The sequence below is a fragment of the Scatophagus argus genome, chromosome 6 (genome assembly GCF_020382885.2).
Source record: "Scatophagus argus isolate fScaArg1 chromosome 6, fScaArg1.pri, whole genome shotgun sequence".
Classification (NCBI taxonomy): domain Eukaryota; kingdom Metazoa; phylum Chordata; class Actinopteri; family Scatophagidae; genus Scatophagus; species Scatophagus argus.
In genome coordinates, this window is record NC_058498.1 from 2,504,625 (window position 1) to 2,524,357 (window position 19,733).

Below are 19,733 nucleotides of genomic sequence, written 5' to 3' on the forward strand. Positions count from 1 at the left end.
AATATGAGCGGCCGTGTTTTTCCCGCCAGTTTCACAAACACGAAGCCTCCATAAACCAGAAACTCATGACGGAAGTAGAAAATATGTTCGGCTTATTGACCTGACATTGATCACGACGTTACCTAATAACGATGCATATCGACTTAAACATCTCCAACAGCAAATTTAGTAAATTAGTTCATATTCTGAAAGCTCACAGGAGATTAATATGATTTTCTGTACAGTCAAACCACACTGAGAAAGATCAGAAAGTCACAGGAAGTTTTATCTTCTTGACTTTCTCGTCGGCATTTCCAGTCAGACACACGCACAGCTCACAGGTAACAGCCCACAGCTCACAGGTAACAGCCCACAGCCCACAGGTAACAGGTAACAGCTCACAGGTAACAGCATAGGTAACAGCTCACAGGTAACAGCACAGGTAACAGGTAACAGCCCAGCTCACAGGTAACAGCTAACAGGTAACAGCCCACAGCTCACAGGTAACAGGTAACAGCCCACAGCTCACAGGTAACAGCCCAGCTAACAGGTAACAGCTCACAGGTAACAGCCCACAGGTAACAGGTAACAGCCCAGCTAACAGGTAACAGCTCACAGGTAACAGCCCAGCTAACAGGTAACAGCCCACAACCCTCAGCTAACAGCCCACAGGTGTGGGTGGTGTTTTGGCAGTAATCAGGACGCTGCTGTCCCCATCAGGTGAATGACTTCGCTGTGTTCATCAGGTAACAGAAGGTATTAAACGTATTAACTGCACACTGGGGCCTGTTTTCCAGCCACAGTCACTGACGTGGAGGTGGGGTTCAGAAACGGGCCTCGTCCAGCAGGAGTCGTCCTCCCTCACGTTGACAAACGCGAAACCCGCAACACACGGAGACGCCAAGAGGAAGACCGGGACGTCCACGAAGTGGGACAAACAAAGATGAATTGTACATCAGAGAGGCTTCGGCTGCTGAATTCCCGCCATCGCCGACGATTTATCAGAGAGGGAGGACACACCAAGGCCTGTCTCCACTCAGGACGGAGACAGATTCAGAAGAAACCAGATCGGACTTCAGCTCCGTCAAAACAGGAAGTCTGCTGTCAGGCTGCCTGACAAAGGAAAGACACGGAAGACCGGATGTGTCCAGAATAAAACGAGTCTTTAAAAAGTCACACAACACAAAACAAGAAGTTCAGGATTAGCTCTATTTCCAGACTTTTTAAACGCATTACAGGAGTTATTACATCCGCACTTTAAAAAAAGATACAATAGGAAAATAAAAGACAAAATCATTTGTTTTGATTTTTGTAGCATACTTTCATTATATAGAAAATTAAACAATTCAATTCAGATGTAAAGAACAAAAAGAGTCGCAGGTTTGCTTTCGCAGTCCATTTGTGACATGTTTTCAAAAGTGTGCAGCATTTAGCTTCCTTCATTCATCACACGGCTGAAATTATGTGGAAAAACTAAAGATTCAACAGAAATAAAACAGAAAGCAGGATCACTTCTTCTTTAATCAAATTCTGAGGCAGCTAAATAATTGCCATGACTAGATTCTACGAATATCAAAATAAATCACTTTCCTTCATTTGTTAGAACAAGAACAAATTTGCATATTCACAGATTTTGTTTTTCCATAAAATGTACACCAGCGTTCCTTCATCAGAGAATACAACAGAAATCTACTTTAGTGGCCTGAAAGGCTCCGTGATGGTGGAAAAGAGCTGCTCTGAATGTCTTAAAAACACACTTTGCTTCTTTCCTTCACGTGATTTTGCTGCAAGAGAAGAAGCGAGACATTTCAGACAGTCTGAGCAACAATTCATCTTATTGCTTTCATTTTCTGACTAAACACAAGCAGCTGTGTGTGTGTGTGTGCGTGTGTGTGTGTGTGTGTGGTTTTGTTCAGTTTGGTCAAAACCATTTTGTGTCATTTAAAATGCACTTGAGGAGCCAGACAGACGACGCGGCGTGACGGCTTCACAGACCCGCCTGGTGTAACGGTCGGGTGTTCCAATACTTTTGTCTATATAGTGTATGTAATCACAGGGCCCAGGGTTAAGAACACTGGGATTTCCTCTTTAAGTAGAACATATCAAACTGTAAAAAGTGTCCACAGGCAGCTGAGGGGCTCACTAGATAAAACTAATTGGGAAGATTTTTGTTAAACTTGGTTGGGCTTGAGGGGAGCCGTCTTATTGGACCATTAAAATAAATGAGGATCACTGAGGACGACAAAGTCTGAGAGACAAAGCTTCCTTTCTCTTCCACATTCCTGTCATTCTGCCGCAGCTGTGGCTCTGCTGTCCGTCTCGCCGTCCTCCGGGAAGACTTTCGCTCTTTTTTTCAGGTTCAGGAAATCCCGTCACTCACAGAGGCCTCACGTCAGTCCGAGTCCCGAGTCTGGAGCCGGTCTTAGTCCAGCCGCACAGATCAGCTGAAGCTCGGACTTTGGCGTCAGCTCACCTGCCCAACGAGCTGCGCACACCTGAAGATGTGAGCTGCTGTTTGGTGTTTTAACTTTGACTTTGGTTCTCGCTTTCTCATTAGCAGATGAAGTGAAAATAAAGAAGTAAAAGTATAAGTGTGTGATGTTCTGTATGTTCTGTATGAATTATTGCTTCTCTTCTCACTAAAATCTAAGATAAACTCTCAGAGTGACCAAACCAGCCTGACTGACTGAGCCGTTAATTTGTGTCTTTGGTGTCACTTAATGATCGACTTGAACAAAACGCACCTCTTTCATCCCTTTGTGTTGACAGCTCATTATCTCGCCTTTCTTTTGCTCAAAAACAACTTTTCAAACGCCTGCCCTGCACATGCGCCTAACAGTCCCTCAGTCCATCAGTCCATCAGTCCTCACTGCCCCTCAGGTGGTTTTTATTGAGGAGGGTAATGAGAATCTTCCAGTTCAGCCAGTTTACAAGACAGGAAGCCTGGAAACCCGACGTTGGGCCAGTTTCTGCTGGGATTCGCTCATTAAAGGTGAGACACACGGCCAATAAAAACATAATGTATAAAGTCACAGATCAAGCTTCAGAATTTGTCATTATTACAAAAAAATAATACCACTTTCATATGTCCCTGCGAGAAAATGCGAGAAGAAAAATAGAAGAAGGAAAAAAACAGTTTGCTGTTTCTGAGTCCCAACAAGGACCAAAACGTTTTACATCAGGATTTTTATTTACGTAATCTTTTTTAAAAAAAATATTAAATAAATGGCCGTGAAATCTCAGATTTCCTTCTTTCTTCTCCTTTTTTTTAATGCAAATAAAGAAAAAAATCCTCCTGTTGATTGGGATTCTGATCTTTCAAAGGTCACTTCTCAGAGCAACAATCTGTGCCAAAGGAGGCTGCAGGAGGGGATAACTTGACAACTTGATGTCCCACTGGCCCAAAAGGGGTCTGAAGGAATTTAATATGGATGAAGGTGAGGGTCAAAAGGCTTCCAGTCCCGGTCACAAACCGCTTGACATTTTGTACTGACTGAACTGAGAGTGACCTCCTCCTCCCAAAACGTTTCCATCTCAAACACGTCCACATGCGTTCAGCCTCGTCCTCCCGTTTCGTCCTCCAACTCTTTCTTTCGGTTCTTAGAAGTTTCATACTGGAAATACAATTACACTGACAAAGACTCTGCCAAAACTCAGTTACAGTAATTCTACTGGATATAAACCTTAACTGCTCTATAACTCAGATGAGCATCAGTTTCATTATAGCAGCTTTTGTGTAACATGGATTTATCGTCATGGAACGAACGTCCCTTTAAAAGGTTTTAAAAACGTCAAAAAGGGCTCTTGAAATTAAAGACTCCATAACAAAAGAAATAAACACTGCTGAGTAAAGTACAGCCCAGAGATATGAGGGAAAATAAAAAAATGGATGAAATTCATGCTCGCCAACAGGACTTTTTCATTTTCAGCCCATTTAAAGGGATATTTCACTGCATTAATCACATTCGTCACTACATTAAGTGGTAATCTAAAGCAGATGTGACATGTTGTAAGAGCTGAAACAGAGTAGGTACACTGTGATGAAGTTATACTCCTCAGTAATTGTGTAGCTGAAAAGACTCCTCACCAGCAGTTCGTCTGACGTGAGGTCGGCCATACTGGAGGGCCTCACTGCATCACTGCGACCCTTAAACTCATCTAAAAAGTTGCTGAAAAGTTAAAAAGCATGAGATCGGGCCCCTGCCCTGGTTCCTTGAAGCACTCGTTCCCTTTTCCTCCAGCAGACCCTGGAGCAGTGATGAGTTCAATATTTAAAAGTGGCAGTGAATATTTGATTTGCAGCACTTAATGCTGTCTGCTTGAATCACCTCTGGAGTCAAAATGAGGACAGAGAGTCCCAAACTTTTATTAGAACTGTTATCTGCTCCTTACTCAAACGACAGCAGGTCTGGGTGGGGCTCCGAGTCCTCAGGACTCACCTCGGGGCCCTTACTGCAGGGGCCGCCGTTCCCCAGCAGGACCTCCTCGCCCAGGCTGATGCGGCAGGGAGCTTTCCCTGAGCAGGGCGTGGAGGCCAGCCGGGAGTCCGGCCCTGACGCCTTCTGCCAGACGTCGCAGGGCTTAGCTCTGGGCTCCAGCTGGGGGGGATCTTTGTTGATGAGGTCTGGTACAGAGAGCTGGAGCTGCGGCTGATGTTCCTCCTCGCCTCCTTCAGTGCGCCCGTTTTCCACGGCACCTTCTTCTCCTTCTGTCGCTCCGTCGGCTGTGCCGTTGCCTCCTGCCGTCTCCTGATCGGGAGCGGCTTTCTCCTCTGCCGGGTCCAACGGCAACGCGACCTCCTCTGACTCCTCTTCCTCTTTCTCGCCCTGCTGCTGCTCCTCGTTGCTCCTCAGCTGCTCCTTGGCGCTGAGGGGCGTCTTGTCAGGAGAAGAGAGGAGGGCGGAGGAGTCGGCAGCGTCCGGAGAGGAGACCACAGGGTCGGATGAGATCATCATGTCCTGGGTGGTCTTCAGCGCCCGCGGGAGGCGCTTCTTCCCCGACGGGGGTGGCGGGTCGAGTCGAGGGAAGGCGTCGAAGGAGGAGATGTGACTGGAAGAGAGGAGAAAGGTGAAGGAGGTGAGTGAAGGAGACAGGAGGAGAGTGAGGAAGACATGAAGCCATCAGTGACTGTGACGGGCTTCGGTTCTGGTGCCTTCAAATGCTGTGAGGTCTGATTTTCCTCGAGTGATGTTCATTAAACTACACACGTGACGCTGAAGTTTTAGAAGCGTTTCAGACTCCGCTGACGCTGGCATTTCTGTGAAAGGTTTTTCCTAATTAAAGCACGAATTGTTCTGTTATGTTTTTTTGTTTCAGTTGTTTGACCACCAAAATCAAAGTTCATCTTTGAGTCCGGATGGTTGCGTTCCTGATTTATGGCGAAAACATAACGCCTCCGGCTGTGGAGGAGTCAAGAGAGACTAAATGAATTATGACTTGAAGAAATGAATAAAAACACGCATCTCATCTGATGCTTCTTTGTTCCAGCAGTGGAGAGCGTTAGAGAAACCTCTCAGCTCCTGATCAGTCGGTGGCCTGGTAAAATCTTTACCGATCATCCCTGGCAAATTAAACTAGATTAGTTCACAGTCCAGTGAGTGGAGACAAATGGGAGCAGAGCTGCTAAAAATGACTTCTGCTTGACTGATCTTCAGTGGAAGAGACAACAGATCGATGCTTCTGGAACAAATCCGTGAACACAGACGCACAGAAGCAAAGTGCGAGCGTACGCATGTCGGCAGGTAATGAATAAAGTTCGGTCTTATTCAATTTCAGGCATCTGCGAGGAGCCTTTCATGTGTCATTATTAATTTAAAACCAAATTTCACAGGAAGAACCTTAAACGAGTCACCTCGTCTGACCCGCTGCCTAACACACAGTGACAGGCGCTTGTCTCACGACGGGTAATTTAATATGTCTGCCTACAATAACATAATGTCTTTCAACAGTTTGATGGTTAAACTGAATATGTGATGTTGGAAACTTTTGAGATTTTCGCCTGTTGGTCATAAAAATGAACACAAACAGTATGACAGCACTAAACAGTGTGTGTGTGTGTGTGTGTGTACCTGTTTCCTGTGGTCTGACTGAGTTGCTCCATGCAGCTCCACACGACACCAACGTTCTTGTTGACCTCAGTGACCCCAATGTCCCCGAGATGGCTGGACTCTTTTCTTCTTAACAAGTCATTGACCTGAAGGAAAGAAAGATGGACAAAAAGCAAGAGGAAGAATGAGGAAAAGAGGAAGAAGAATGAGGGAAGAACAAAAAAAGTAAAATCTTCTGATGCAACAAACCGACTCTGTGACCCAAACATCAGGAGATGAACATGACTTGAGGACCTGCAGGTCTCAGTACTCGTGCTGTGCTGACCTTTGCGCCGACGGCCTTGCCCAGATTAATGGCGTTTTTCAGCCTCTGTTGTCCTCCAGACGATGGAGAGTCGACGCAGCTGGATCCCAGGTTGGGATTAGCTGATGCCTGGGAGCGTCGGGCCGAAGTCTGGCCCGGCCTGGAGGTCTGAGGACTCTGCTGCTGGGCAACGGAGTTCTCAAACATACTTTGATCAACTGGGAAAAAGAAGGCAGACAGGCAGTCGGGTGAAAACGCTGCAGGATTTAACCGAACTTGTTGCAAAGCTGCAGACCCTTCATGCATCAGACAATACAAATGGGATGTTTGTTCAGCGGATGAGGTGCACAAGCTCAGTTTTGAAGGGAAATGAAAGGAGTACTCCACTGAAAATGCAGAAAGAGAATCAGTCTCTCTCAGTCTCAGAGAATCTCTCTTTACTGTTCACAACAAGCAAAGGTCTGATCCACAAACCTTTTCAGGCTCCTTCGAGTTTGTGCTACCTAAAAGGTAGAATTTAGGAGGAGTATTCCTTCAAGTTCCTCCTGTGCCACTCTGCAGCTTCGCACTAAAACTGATCTTTACATCATCTAAGCAAGATTCAGAGATTTCATGAGAAAACACAGAACATATGAGGGCCAGATGGCGGAGCAGTAACACTCAACATGGACAAAACTTCACACATGCACACACAGTTTGAGCAGTGAAGGATCAGAAGTTCAGGTGGTGGTCGATGCACTTAAGACAGAAGATCTTACCTCTCGAAAAGAAAAGTTTCTCGGAAGGCATTTAAATGAGACACAGAAGCATCAGAAATCAGATCATTTTACCGCTGATGACGCAGATTATCTGCTCAGACACAAAAACATCACTGAGCTAAAGCGTGCAGCGTGGAGACGCATCTCTGAAAGGCCACGTATAAGGAGGGAAAACATCACCATGTGGAATCAGGCAGAGCGTCACAATGGGCAACCTTGAAAACCTTGAGTCGAGATGTGATCCGATATTATGAATCAAGGCGATTCACAGTAACTTCAAGGAGGCAGAGAGGAATATGAGAAGAATGGAGGGAAAGATATACATTTACTTAACAGCATGCGGGCACTTATTCATAGGAGTCATCAAATCACAAATCAATTACTACAGCTCAGAGGAGGCACAGCGAAACCTCAGAGGACCTAGCAATCAATGTAATTATATAGTAGACTCTGTGTGTGTGTGTGTGTGTGTGCGTGTGTGTGTGTGTGTGTGTGTGTGTGTGCGCGTGTGCGTGTGTGTGTGTGCAGGAATGCAGTTAGGCACTCTCTGCTATCTAACTGAGTGTGTTTTATAATTCAGAATAAGGATTTTGAGCAGTTCACCGCTGACTGTGTGTGGCAGCTTTCTGTCTTCTGCTCGAAGCCTCTGCGTTGGCATCACTGAATCTAAACATGGCGCTAGTGCTGCTAGCCTAAAAAATAGCACTGCATTTAAAAATGTGTGCACTGGAGAGGACAGAAACAACCGAGTACAGGGAAACCATAATGAAGCTGGTGGTTAGCTTACCCGTTACATTAATTAACTAACCAGCCGTGAAATTATTTCTGATATTAACCACTTCTAGAATATTATAGTAACCAAAATATCAGGTGCAGTAAAAAGAAATTAGTCATATTTTTTTATTTTGCTGTGAATGAGGTCTCATTGGTTAGCTAGCAAACTGTTTGCTAGTTATTAATGCTGGCTGCCACATTTGATCAGTTTTACTCTTCTGTTAGCGACTTTTGTTCAAAATGGTTTAAAGTGGTGACGCTTGGTAACATATTTGATAGCCATGCCTTGATTTCATTAGAGGACTTCACGCTGTTAGCTAATGGTGGTTTAGCTCAGTGACTCCCAGTCACGCGGTATTGGAGAGAGTGAGACTGTAGCTGATTCTGAAATAAATTGAATTAATTAAACAAAAGCTAATGACTAAACTGTTGATATTTGTAACAAAATGAAATAAATAAACGGCTGGAACATCCAGCTTTTGCTCCATGCAGTCGCAGCACGAATGCAAGCCTGACCAAACGGAGCTATAAAAATGACAGTCTCACTGTGTGTACTGTATGTTAACATCTTTGTATCCTGTTTTGATGTGACCGACAGCCAAATAACAACCAGGCTGACTTAAACATAAATGAACACATGTGATGATGATGATGGAGTCCATCAGACTGACTGGTTTAGCTCACTGAGAGGACGGCATAAAGTCTCTCTAAATAAGCTCTTTTGTTACTGTGATTACTATGCAGTAGCTAGCAGTACATAGTAGTACTGTGAAAGGTGATTAATTTACATGTTGTAAGTCTTTGTTCAGTATTCTGCCTGTCTGCCAAGGTCGTTCAGGGTTTACTGATTGTTCATCAAGGTTATCAAGTGATCTCAGGATCGATCGTGACACGCCACACAGGCTATAAAACATCCTTATTGATCCCACCGTGCAACGAGGTCACATATTCCTTCCACTTTAACTCCTAATGGGCAGTTAATGGACGGACTTCGTAATGTAGTAACCCCTTAGAGGGCTTTGAGAAGGACACTCGAAAGGGAAGATATTTGTGCAACAGGCCTAAAAATGCGCTCTGGGAAATTCATGTATAATTCAAAACATTACATATTCTGCATCTTTTCTCTCAACTTGTCTTCCAGAAACTCGTGCTGCAGAAAACCTGCAGTTTGAAAAAGACTCAGTCAGTCTCCGTCTGGCTCATTTACACACAGATGTGATTTATCATCACTATTTATGACCGTTTCTCTGGCGGAGCGTCCCCGAGCCAGCTCTCAAACCCTTTGCTCTTACGACTCTTCTATACTCTGAATGAATGCAAATTTGGCAATTTCTCAAAGGCTGTCAAATAAAGTGCTGCATGCAACTGCCAGCATACCCACAGCGACTAGAGATCAGCTGGTCCCCCATCAAAGTGAGTTACAGCGAAGGAGACCAAGCTGGAAATAAACTATTAGTGACATTTAAAATCAACAAAAGTGATATTGAAGTTAAGGCAGGTTTTCTGTTGGCATTTTGCCTTATTGACAATAGAGACGAAATGGCAGGGATGAAGAGACCGAGAGAGGGAGGACAGACGGAGTCCAAGTGAGGCTACTCCAACTTTGTGGCAACAGTTTGTTGAAGGCCCTTTTCTATTCCAGCATGACTGTGCCCCAGTGCACAAAGCAAAGCTCCATAAAGACATGGTTGGATGAGTTCGGTGTGGAAGAACTTGACTGACCCACACAGAGCCCTGACCTCAACCCCATCCAACACCTTTGGGATGAACTGGAACGGAGATTGTGAGCCAGGCCTTTTGGTCCAACATCAGTGTGTGACCTCACAAATGCTCTACTGCATGAATGGGCACAAATTCCCACAGAAACACTCCAACATGTTGTGGAAAGCCTTCACAGAAGAGCGGAAGCTGTTAGAGCTGCAGAGTGTCTGAGTGTTTACAATGAGACGTCATTAAAGTGTAATGGTCACGCACATAGTACCACGTTTGATTAGTCAGTTTTATAGCAGTTATAAAATACGTTTGGCGTTCAGTCAAAGTGTGGTTACTCCTGACATCCATCATCACGTCAGCTCCTCACACCTTGATTCATTTTTCACAGCCATCCTCCTTCAATAAAGAATAATGATGAATCCTGGTGTAATTATGATTGTAGCGTTCATCATGTGGAACTTGTAAATACCCAAATCAGCTGTCAGCGGCCTCTCGAGGAGGGCGTCTGTGACTACGGCTCGGCTCAGCCAGGCAGCCAGCGTGAGGCTGCAATTAGCTCAGCTCGACTTCACCGATCAAAGTGCCAAACTCCTAACTTTGTTCTTAGCAGAGAGTAACCCACTTCCGTCTCTCTCTCTCTCTCTCTCTCTCTCACACACACACACACACACACACACACACACAGTCAGTCAGACCTTCTCTTCTCTTCAGTAATGCCTTGTGTATATTGTACTGAACAAAACTGAGAACAAATGTGTCCATCTGGGGGTTTTGGATTACAAAAAAGGCTCTCAAGACATCAATTTGTCTAATGTCGACTCCCTGCATTATATTTTCTTTAAAGCACGTCATAAACCTGCGATTGGAGTGAAGTTATTCCACTGATTTAGCATCCGAAGTCGACTGATCTCAATCCGCTGATGAGGAGCGTGTGAGATGGCGAGAAGCTCGAGAGAAAGCGAGCGAGTGCACCTCGAGCCGAGACCAAACTGACTGAGCGTGATGGTGCTGTGGTGGGACAGATGAGACGCTGAGGGGGCAGAACGCATGACCGATGGGTGAAACACGCTCACACCGACACACAAACACACTAATCCTCGGGCCAGACGCGGTCATTACTGATGGATTCAATTAGAGCTCCTCACTCGGCCGCATCAACATACGCATGCGAGGGAAGGAAGGAGGGAAGAAAAATACCTTCTGCCTGCTCACACACACACACACACACACACACACACACACACACACACACACATACACGACGAGAGGCAGAGCTGCTCATCAGGTTTTTTTACCTGGCTTCATCAGAACATGAATGATTAAGGTGGCTCGGTTCTGGTGGGGGTCTGTCTCAGACTGATGAGGGGCCGCATGCAGCGCAGGATTAATGGAAGAAGATTCATCTGACTGACGTGCTGCCTTTCACATCATCGCTGCAAGCTTTTAGTCTTTTATTCTACGTGGAAAGTGTTCCCCGTCTGGACTTCATTTCCAATTTTATGGAGGATCAGATGAAACATTCATGACTTCCTGTACACACAGAGAAACTAAAACTCTTGAGGTTGAACATATATTTAATAATGATGAATTTCTAAACATTTGAGAATTTTTGAAGAAAATTCAAATAACTACAAATGCACACAAATCATATATTTGTTTCTAATAAGATCATGGTTTGGAAAACTGTTTTAAAGTTTAAAGTGATCCAATTTATTCTGCTATAGCCATTAAAAGTACTGTGAATGTCGTATAACAGACTGCACCGTCAGTGGCAGGGTCCACCATACCCGCACTGGATTTAAGCTTAATATTTTCACTTTTATTGCATTTTGTTTTTGACTGTTAGACAAGAAAACCTGGTTAGACAACTTTGACTATTTTCTAACTAACTTTACAGGCAGGAGCTTCAACTCGAACATTTGTTTCTGAGAAACAGCAGATTATTCACTCAGCTAAGAGCTCAGCTGTCAGTGTGCCTACATTAGCTTGTGTTTTTCCTCCATCTTCTCTGACTGAAAAAAGTAGAATCACTCAGGCATTAATTAAAAAACAAAATCCTGATAAATAGAACATATCTTGAAGTTAAGATGCCGTATTTTCATACATTTCTTGCAGGATCGTCAAGGTTGTTTTAATTAGCTGAATTACCTTCAGTCTTCATCTTATCTACAGCCTGATCTGCACCATAATTTCCTCCTTGGATGTCATTTCAGTTTTATCTAATCTAATTTGCTAAACGCTTTTTAAATTCTGCACTCAGTGACAGCACAACAGTAAAGTGTGCAGAGGCTCCGCCTACAAAGCTCATGTCGTCACAGCCGACCTCCTCCTTTTGAACAGGGGCTAATCGGAAACTGAGCATCCCCGAGCGCATCAGTCAGCATCTGTGTCGTGGTGACAGGCTGAGCCTCCCGGTCGGACCCTCAGGGGGAAACAGAAGCCTCGTTAACCAAAGGACCTGTCGTCTCCTCTTCCTCCTCTCTCTGAAGTTACCCAATCACACGCCACCCCTCTGCTCTTCCCTCCGGGATTGTTTTATTGGCAGGAGCAGCATTTAGGCACCAGAACTGTTGAGATGAAACTAATACTAATGAAACTTTGAAGCGAGCCTCTGGACGTGGGAGGTTAAAATTCCCCATCATGACTAAAACTGATGATGCTCTGCCATAGAACTTAGACCATGCAATGAATAATCCCACGTAATCTCCACTGAATCCAATACGCATAACATTTCTAGTAAACAGGATGGAGGCGTGAGACGAATGCCCCGAGCGGTCAATAGAAATGCAATTACTGCAGCACACCTCACCTTTCTGCCTGCAAATCATCTTTAGACTGCTGCTACAAACCTGCTGTCTTTCTTGACTGCTTATATTTGTGTGTTTGGTGTTTAATGTGTTACATTTACTAGTCAAAGTAAGTGTAATAAATGGGCCCTACCGTTGTGTATCTGTGCAATTATCAACAAAAACAGCCGGTCAGCGGGAAGACCGGCAGCCTCTTCTGGAGACGTTAACAGCCACACTTGATGTTCCTACACACAGCATTTGTTTCGGTTACTTATGAAGTCTGCTCACTTTAACGCTACAGCAGTCTGATGTTTCCGTCTAATGTCAGCGGCTGAATGTGAGGAGTTTTTCCCGCTGCATCGAAAACAATTCACTTCTTATCTTGTGACCTTACAGACTCTATTAGATGCATTCAGAAAAATGAGATTCAATTCTGAAGTTCATCTCCACAAACTCTGGAAGAGCAGCAGACTGCCCAGAGATACCATAAAAAGAAATATTTTCAACTTCTGAGTCTACTATTTATTTAGGGTCCTGTCTATATCAGGAGTAAACCTCCCATGAGGTCGCTTCTGGTTTGTGGACTCGGGTTTTCAAGGCTAAAGTTTGGCCCTACAGTCGTCGCCGTCTTGGGCTCTTTGGAGCCACAAGTGACCATATTTTGACAAAAAGGTGGAGCTGGGAGGGGGGGGGTCAGATCCAATCGGGATTGGATTGGATCTATTGGATCTCCGTCCGGCGATAACCCCAATTGGATCCAGGATATCCCCGATTGGATCTGACTGAAAACCCAAGGACACGCTGAGGTAGAGACTTCTAAATCACAAGGCAGCCCCAACCTAAAGCATCTCCTGCTTCCTGGTCTACATCATTCTTCATGCTACACTGAAGAAGATTTGAAACCAGCAACTGAGACCAGAAACTTGTCAGGAAACTGTTTACCAAGGTCATAAAGCAAAGAGAAGTAAGCTCATTTTCTCACGAGCTTACAAACAACTGGAAACCTGTGCGACCTGTGGAGTCGCCCCCTGGTGGCCATAAGAGAGAATGCAGGTTTCAACAGTATCAACAGGACATTTTTGGCGACATTCTTTTCAGATTCACTGTGTTTCATTAGATTTCAAAATGAATAACGCACAAGCCTTCATAACCCTTCATAAAAGACGCTGACATGTTGTGCAACCACTCCGCTTACTGCGGCCTAAACAGACCACAACGCATTGCAGCCACAGCACATGTTATTTTCTAATTAAAGGGAACAAAATGTCAGTTTTGGGATAAGCTTACTCTCTTTAACTTGCTACACTATTACGATCATATCATTCTTACCGTCTGCACATGCATGTAAAAACCCGCAGCCACATGGAACGCGTTCACTCCACTTTCTGGCACTTGTTCACAATCATTTTGGGAAATTACTGACCAAAGTAGAAGGAGTCAAGTCAGGGAGTCACAAAACTGCAGTACCTGAAATATCTCAGCATTTTCTAAGACATCATGATATCAAACTACATGGTGACTGTACTGCTGAAGTAAAATGTCCCCAGTAAAAGTGATTTTTAAAATTACCAGCAAAGACTTAAAAACTAATGGGACGGCATGAAAACAGCAGGCCACAGGACCTGAGGTTGTAGCCAGACGTGTGGGTGGCTTCAGTCTCCTCAGTATCAAAGTCATCAGATCAATAATTCATTCAGCCATTTGCCACATCACTGTCTGTCTGACCTGAAAGCTCCCTGGAGAGAGCATCTGAGAGACAGAAGTATGAGCGTAGTCCTGAAAGAAGCAGCGAGGGAAATGAGGCGGCAGGAAAATAACAAGCCCGTCGATCCGGGCGTTCGCTTGCTCTCCGCCTTTCTTCTCTTTCCGATTCTCTCTGTGGCTCTCTGTGTGATTTTCGTCTTGTATGCCAATTCTTCTAAGGATGTTTGTAAAAAGTGGAATTACGTCTCCGGCTCTGGGTTTTCCTGAATCAGAATTTGGGATTTTCAGATGTGAACTTTGATTTAAGCAAAGAGCAGGTTTAGATTAGAAGTTCAGGCATGAGAATCTCAAAGGGCTATGATGCGATTATTGAAGCATCAAACTTTTTTAATTACACGATTTTACAACACGGCACATTTGCAACGAGGCATAATTAAAATTAACAGCTGAACGTGCTTCATTTACATTTTCATATATTTGCACAGTCGTTCAAGACACCAAGAAGGAAGGCGCACATGCTTTACGTTTCTGTTACAGACAATCAAAACAGCTGAGTTTTAAATTCCAGATTACTGACTTTTCTGCACTGACACATAATCTTTTAAAACTGAATGGTGATGCATGTAAGAATCGCTTTGTAATTCATCCCCTGCTTAATCTGCCGCTACAACAACCTCCTCTCTTCCGGTTTTAGGCTTTCCACAAGATTTTGGAACCTGGCTGCTCACATTCAGAGCATCAGCAAGGCCCAAAACCGGTGCTGGTTTATAGGGTCCGGCTTCAACAGGAAGGGGTCCAACACAGAGGGGCCTCGCCAGCAAGACAGACTGTGTGGCTGGCAGTTTGTTTTTAACGAGACAAGAGTGAACCAAAGGGAGTTTGTACGTGTCTGAGCGCGTCTTATCCTGAGTCTTAATATGACACATCAAGCACTGCAAAAGTTAAATATTACTGACTAAAAGCTAAAAAATGATCAAAGGTGTCTCTTTTCTTTCCCCTTTCGGGGAAAGGGGAAAGAAAAGAAGAGTTGTTCTCTTTAAGGTGACACAGACATTCATCTCCATTTCAAATTCAGCATGCGTGGTGTGTGTTATGTTTGTCAGCTTCCTTTTGTCAGCGCATGTGTGAAGAAACACAAAGGAAGCTGCATGAAAAGGAAATGGGACAAGACAGACGGGCTGACAGACCGACGTGTCTTCCACAAGCCTTCGGCTGACTCAAGATCAGTTTGCCTTTTTAGCCCTTCACATCTGGAGATCCACACGCTCCAGATTACGTGCCACGCCAAGCCGCCGCTCAGCATGGCCTGTAGCTCTGCAACATGGGAACATCAAAGCAAATCGCCACCACAGCCAGATAAAGACACACAGCTGAAATCCGCTCAGAACACGAGCTCAGCTTTGCTCGAGTCCCTGCTGCCTCTAAATACGAATGCACATTTGTATGAATGCTGAGGCGAACGCAAGAAAATCGCCTCTGCAGGAAGTCTAATCTGACTTTGCAGTGGCAGCCAAGAGGTCGGAGATGTGAGTGGAAGGTCGCCAGTTCAAATCCAACGACGGGAAAATGCGGTCAGGGATTGTGACTGTAATGCTGCAGAGGGCAGCAACCACAGCCATAACCAATACGAGACTGTGTTCACGCTGGACAGACACAAGAGCTAATGCGCAGATGGACTATTTCCATCATAAAGTCATCGCTCAGTTATTATTGTGTTTTTTATCTATGAAATATCAGATAAAGTTGAACATATCTGTCACACTTTTATCCTCAAATAAAAGTTTGCCTGAAAAACAGCCCAAAGCCCAAAGAAATTTGACTCACAATGACAGAGGAAAAAGTTGTTTGCTAAATAATATACACAAGAATATTAAAGAATTTCCCCTCAGGGGATAAATAAAGGAATTCTAATGCTGATTCTGACAACTGATAAGCCAAACCACTGCTGATTAATCAATTAATCATTTCAGCGTGTTAGTGAAGAAATAATCCACACGCTAAAGCTAAGAGGCACATTTAGGTGAATATAACCCACCGACCCACCGATAAACTCTTAGTGTGAGTCTGACCTGTTTGGCTCTGATCATTAATGAATCAGAGGATTAATCACTCAGCTTTTCGAGTCCTTTATTCCCCGGACTCTGGTGATGCAGACGTGGTCATTAATTTCCGCGCTGTGATGGTCTGTTGTGAGTGTTTGTTTGTACGTGACCCGCTAACCCCTCATGTCTCCGTCAGCACCACTTCACATTAACCAAACAAGCTCAGCCAACTCCTCACTGGGCAAACATAATTAACACTCTGTTTGTGTGTCTCTTAGTCATCTTCGCTGGAACAAAATCAGAGTTATCATACAGTCAGACAGTATGTGGACCCCTGAGCAAATGTGGATATCATCCGCAATAGTTTTACCACATTTTCTGAAATCTTTACAGCACTGCTTTAATAGCCCCTACCCTTCTGGTTTGCACCACATTGTGGATCCTGGCTGCACTAATTAGGCCACATGAGTCATGTTGGTTGATAAGGTCTGGCATGTAGTTGAGAAACTCAGACAGGGATGTCCACTGACTTTTGACCAAGCAGTAAATCCTTTTCTGGGTAAAGATAAGCATGAGGTTTCAGCGAGTGTTGGGTAACGTGACAATATACTGACACGAATTTATCAAACGTCAGAGATTTTGGGATTTGTTTGAATCAAACATCCTCCAACAGTTTTAAAAATACAAGTCAGCACTTTGACCTCACTGTGAGGTTCAAATCCAACCAGAGTGACAAAAATGTGTCAGACTGAACTGTTTCAACCAACCATTCATCCATCACATCCAGAGCACGCGTGTGTTGCAGATGCATCACATTGGTTGGCTACATCCAAGCTTGGTATCTGTGCCGTTAAGTGTGCCGTTAAGTGCGTCCCCGCAGGTGACTGACGGACGGACTGTATTGATTCACGCTGCTCCTTTGCTGTGCCAGTAGTTAACCCCAGTTTCAAACAACACATGCCTGTGACAGGGAAATCAATACGAGGCACCAAAGTGGGCTCTGCTTGGTCTCACTGGCAGGCAACGTGGCCCTCAGACGGCAGAGACAAGCCCCATCAGACAATTAATTAGTGCTGAGAGCAAAGGAAACTGCAGAGTGCAAGAGGGACAAACTGAGATTTGAAATCAGACTCGAGCGGATTGTCTGACAGCAGAGAGAGAAATTTAATTGTTTAAAAGACATTTTGAAGACAGTATATATGATAGATTTAAAGACCAAAGGTTTTAGTCAACAATTCAAATAAGAAGGGAGACTTTTAAAAGAAAACAGGCTCTCTAAAGGCTTGCTTCATCCAGCAAACATACAATAAAACTGGAACGTGTTGCCGTCAAGTCGCTTTGTACTGGGATTTGCTGTTGATTTATCTACATTAGAGCTAATAGACCTAACCAGTTCGACTCGTTTAGGCTCACGCGAAATCAGCTGAACTCCAGAAGGAGTCTTTATCTGCTCCAGACCCGGATGCAGTTTGCTTGCTGTGTGCATCACCGCCAAGGTAAAAGGTCGTAAGCTGTGCTTGTTTTTATTTTTTGTGACCGCACAGCATGAATCGCTAACAGACACATCAGCAGCAAGAGAGCGTTTAGAAACAAAGTGTGGTAAGTCTGGCATTTTGGAGAGGCTGGAGGACAGGCTGGGTTCAGGAGATGACAGGAGAATAAGGTTAAGGTAAAACACATGTGAGGGAAATACAGATGATACAAAAGGGAAGGAGAAGAGAGAGAACAGAAAGTGTTTACCCCAGAGGCTAAAAGAGAAAAGAGCGTCAAGAGCAGCCCAGGAACAGGGAGGAGAGAAGGTCGAGAATAAAGACATGCAAGTAATAAAAGTAAGGGGGTAGGATACACAAACAGAAAGCAGAGACTGTATGTGCTTTGCTTAATTTATAAATTAATGATGATGGAACAGCAAAATACAGTTAAGTGAAGAAACACTGACTGGTCTCGACATCAACAGGTTTGAACTTAAGTTTAGAATGCAATGAAATAAATGTAAAAATGTAAGTTTTGTATGTTGTGTACGTACCACACAGCTGAGGCTGACAGGAGTCCATTACTTTCCAACAAAAGACCTTGGAAGTGGCTTTACTGTCCAAAATGTAAGACACCCATTACAGCTGTGAAAAGTTTGTTTGTGTGTTTGTTGGTTAAAGTTCAGGTAACAACTCAACAAGACGAATTGAGTCCTGTTTGGCCACTGGACCTTACGCTGTCTTAAATGATTATGTGTTTGGGTCGAGGCCACAAGAGGGAGGACATTAAGTAATTAAAAATCAAATTGTGTCCTGATGACACCTTCATGTTGTCATTTTTATCCTGCCTGTTCTCCAGACACGCCCTTGTCTCCAGGCTTCCATGTAACCTGATTCTACATAAATCAAAAATGTGATTGAGGCTGCTGTTGGAGTCATTTCTTCTCTAAGAATGCAATACGTTCTTTGACTAAATTATTATTGAATCATGGGATGTGGGGTTACCGTTTTAAATAACTGCAACATAAGTGCAAAGATGTTTTAAGTCCATGTATTGCAGCAGATATGAATATATTTTAGGTCAATTTCAAGGGCTGTTTGATTACATTTTAAATGATCTTTCTGAGCTCCTTCGTTATCTTTTGCGCTGATGTTTACCTGCCTGATACGCCCGTCACAAGGCTGACTTTTATGTGTTAATATCAGAGATTGTGGGACAGGAAACAGGAGGAGAGGAGGAAAAGAGCTGGAGAAGAGACAGGAGAAAAGAAGAAGACAGAGACGACATCCGTCATAATGTTCCCAGTTTGACACACACATCTGATGTGTGTGTTTCCTGTCATCTGGTTCACCCGCCTGAGACAAGCGAGCAGTTCAGGGAAACTAACAAACGCTCACTGAGGGAAACAGAAAGAAGGAAGCAAACAGTGAAGTGGTTGTGCTGTTGGTGTCATTTCTGGCCAACATTTGGCTCAGTTTCAATGTGAAAGAAAACATCTCGAGTGGAGAACGTAACGATGAGGCGCCTCATAAGGCGCCGACCACGAACCACGACGTCCACAGTCTGAGTTCAGCCAGGGAACTTTGTTGCATGCCGTTCTTCATCTGTCGCTCCCCTCAATTCCCACCATTTCACTAATAAAGACCATATTAAGAATGAAAATCAACACGTAAAATCTTCTAGAGTATGTGGGACTACTCTGGAGACGAAAATCAGAAGAAGAATATCTCAAAACCAAGACAAAATGTGTCAGAGCTTCTTATTTGAAGCTTCTTTTCATCTCTTCACATTTCAGATAAATAGGTCGGATGTTTGTTGTTTAGTATAAGAAGACTTACAGCAGTGTTACATTTGTTATCTTACCATACGTCTTACATCTAATTTTCACTGTGACCATCAAAGGCCTTTCTGTTGTTTGGGATCTTAGATTTTCCCAGGTCCACTTGGTCACTCAAACCAAAGCCGGGACCCGAGTCAGGCCAAATGAAAAATACATTCAGTCTGTTCAGCTAATGGTGATCAGTAATCACAGCTACAACATCAACCCCGCAGTCAAATAGTCCTCACTTGGGCGTGAGACGTTCTGATAAAATAACTGCCCCCAAAGTTTGTACAAATTTCCCAACAAACTTTCAGAAAGAAAAAAATAT

The 19,733-nt window shown here is 44.1% G+C and overlaps 1 protein-coding gene across 2 annotated transcripts in view; it reads right to left on the reverse strand.

Annotated features, from left to right (window-relative positions):
* Positions 1-1,169: 1,169 nt before the first annotated feature.
* nos1apa (nitric oxide synthase 1 (neuronal) adaptor protein a) overlaps positions 1,170-19,733 on the reverse strand; it is a 134,379-nt gene continuing 115,815 nt past the window's right edge. Inside the window, exons 11-14 of one of the 2 annotated variants that reach the window (XR_006843692.1) lie at positions 6,352-6,548; positions 6,048-6,172; positions 4,067-5,028; positions 1,170-1,763 (exon numbers count right to left, since the gene is read on the reverse strand). Coding sequence is in view for 1 of the 2 variants with exons in the window: in XM_046392753.1 (XP_046248709.1) it covers positions 4,368-5,028; positions 6,048-6,172; positions 6,352-6,548 (983 nt within the window). In the remaining variant the exon portion in view is untranslated. Of the gene's footprint in view, positions 5,029-6,047; positions 6,173-6,351; positions 6,549-19,733 lie in introns of both variants that reach the window. The other variant, XM_046392753.1, reaches the window with a different exon arrangement.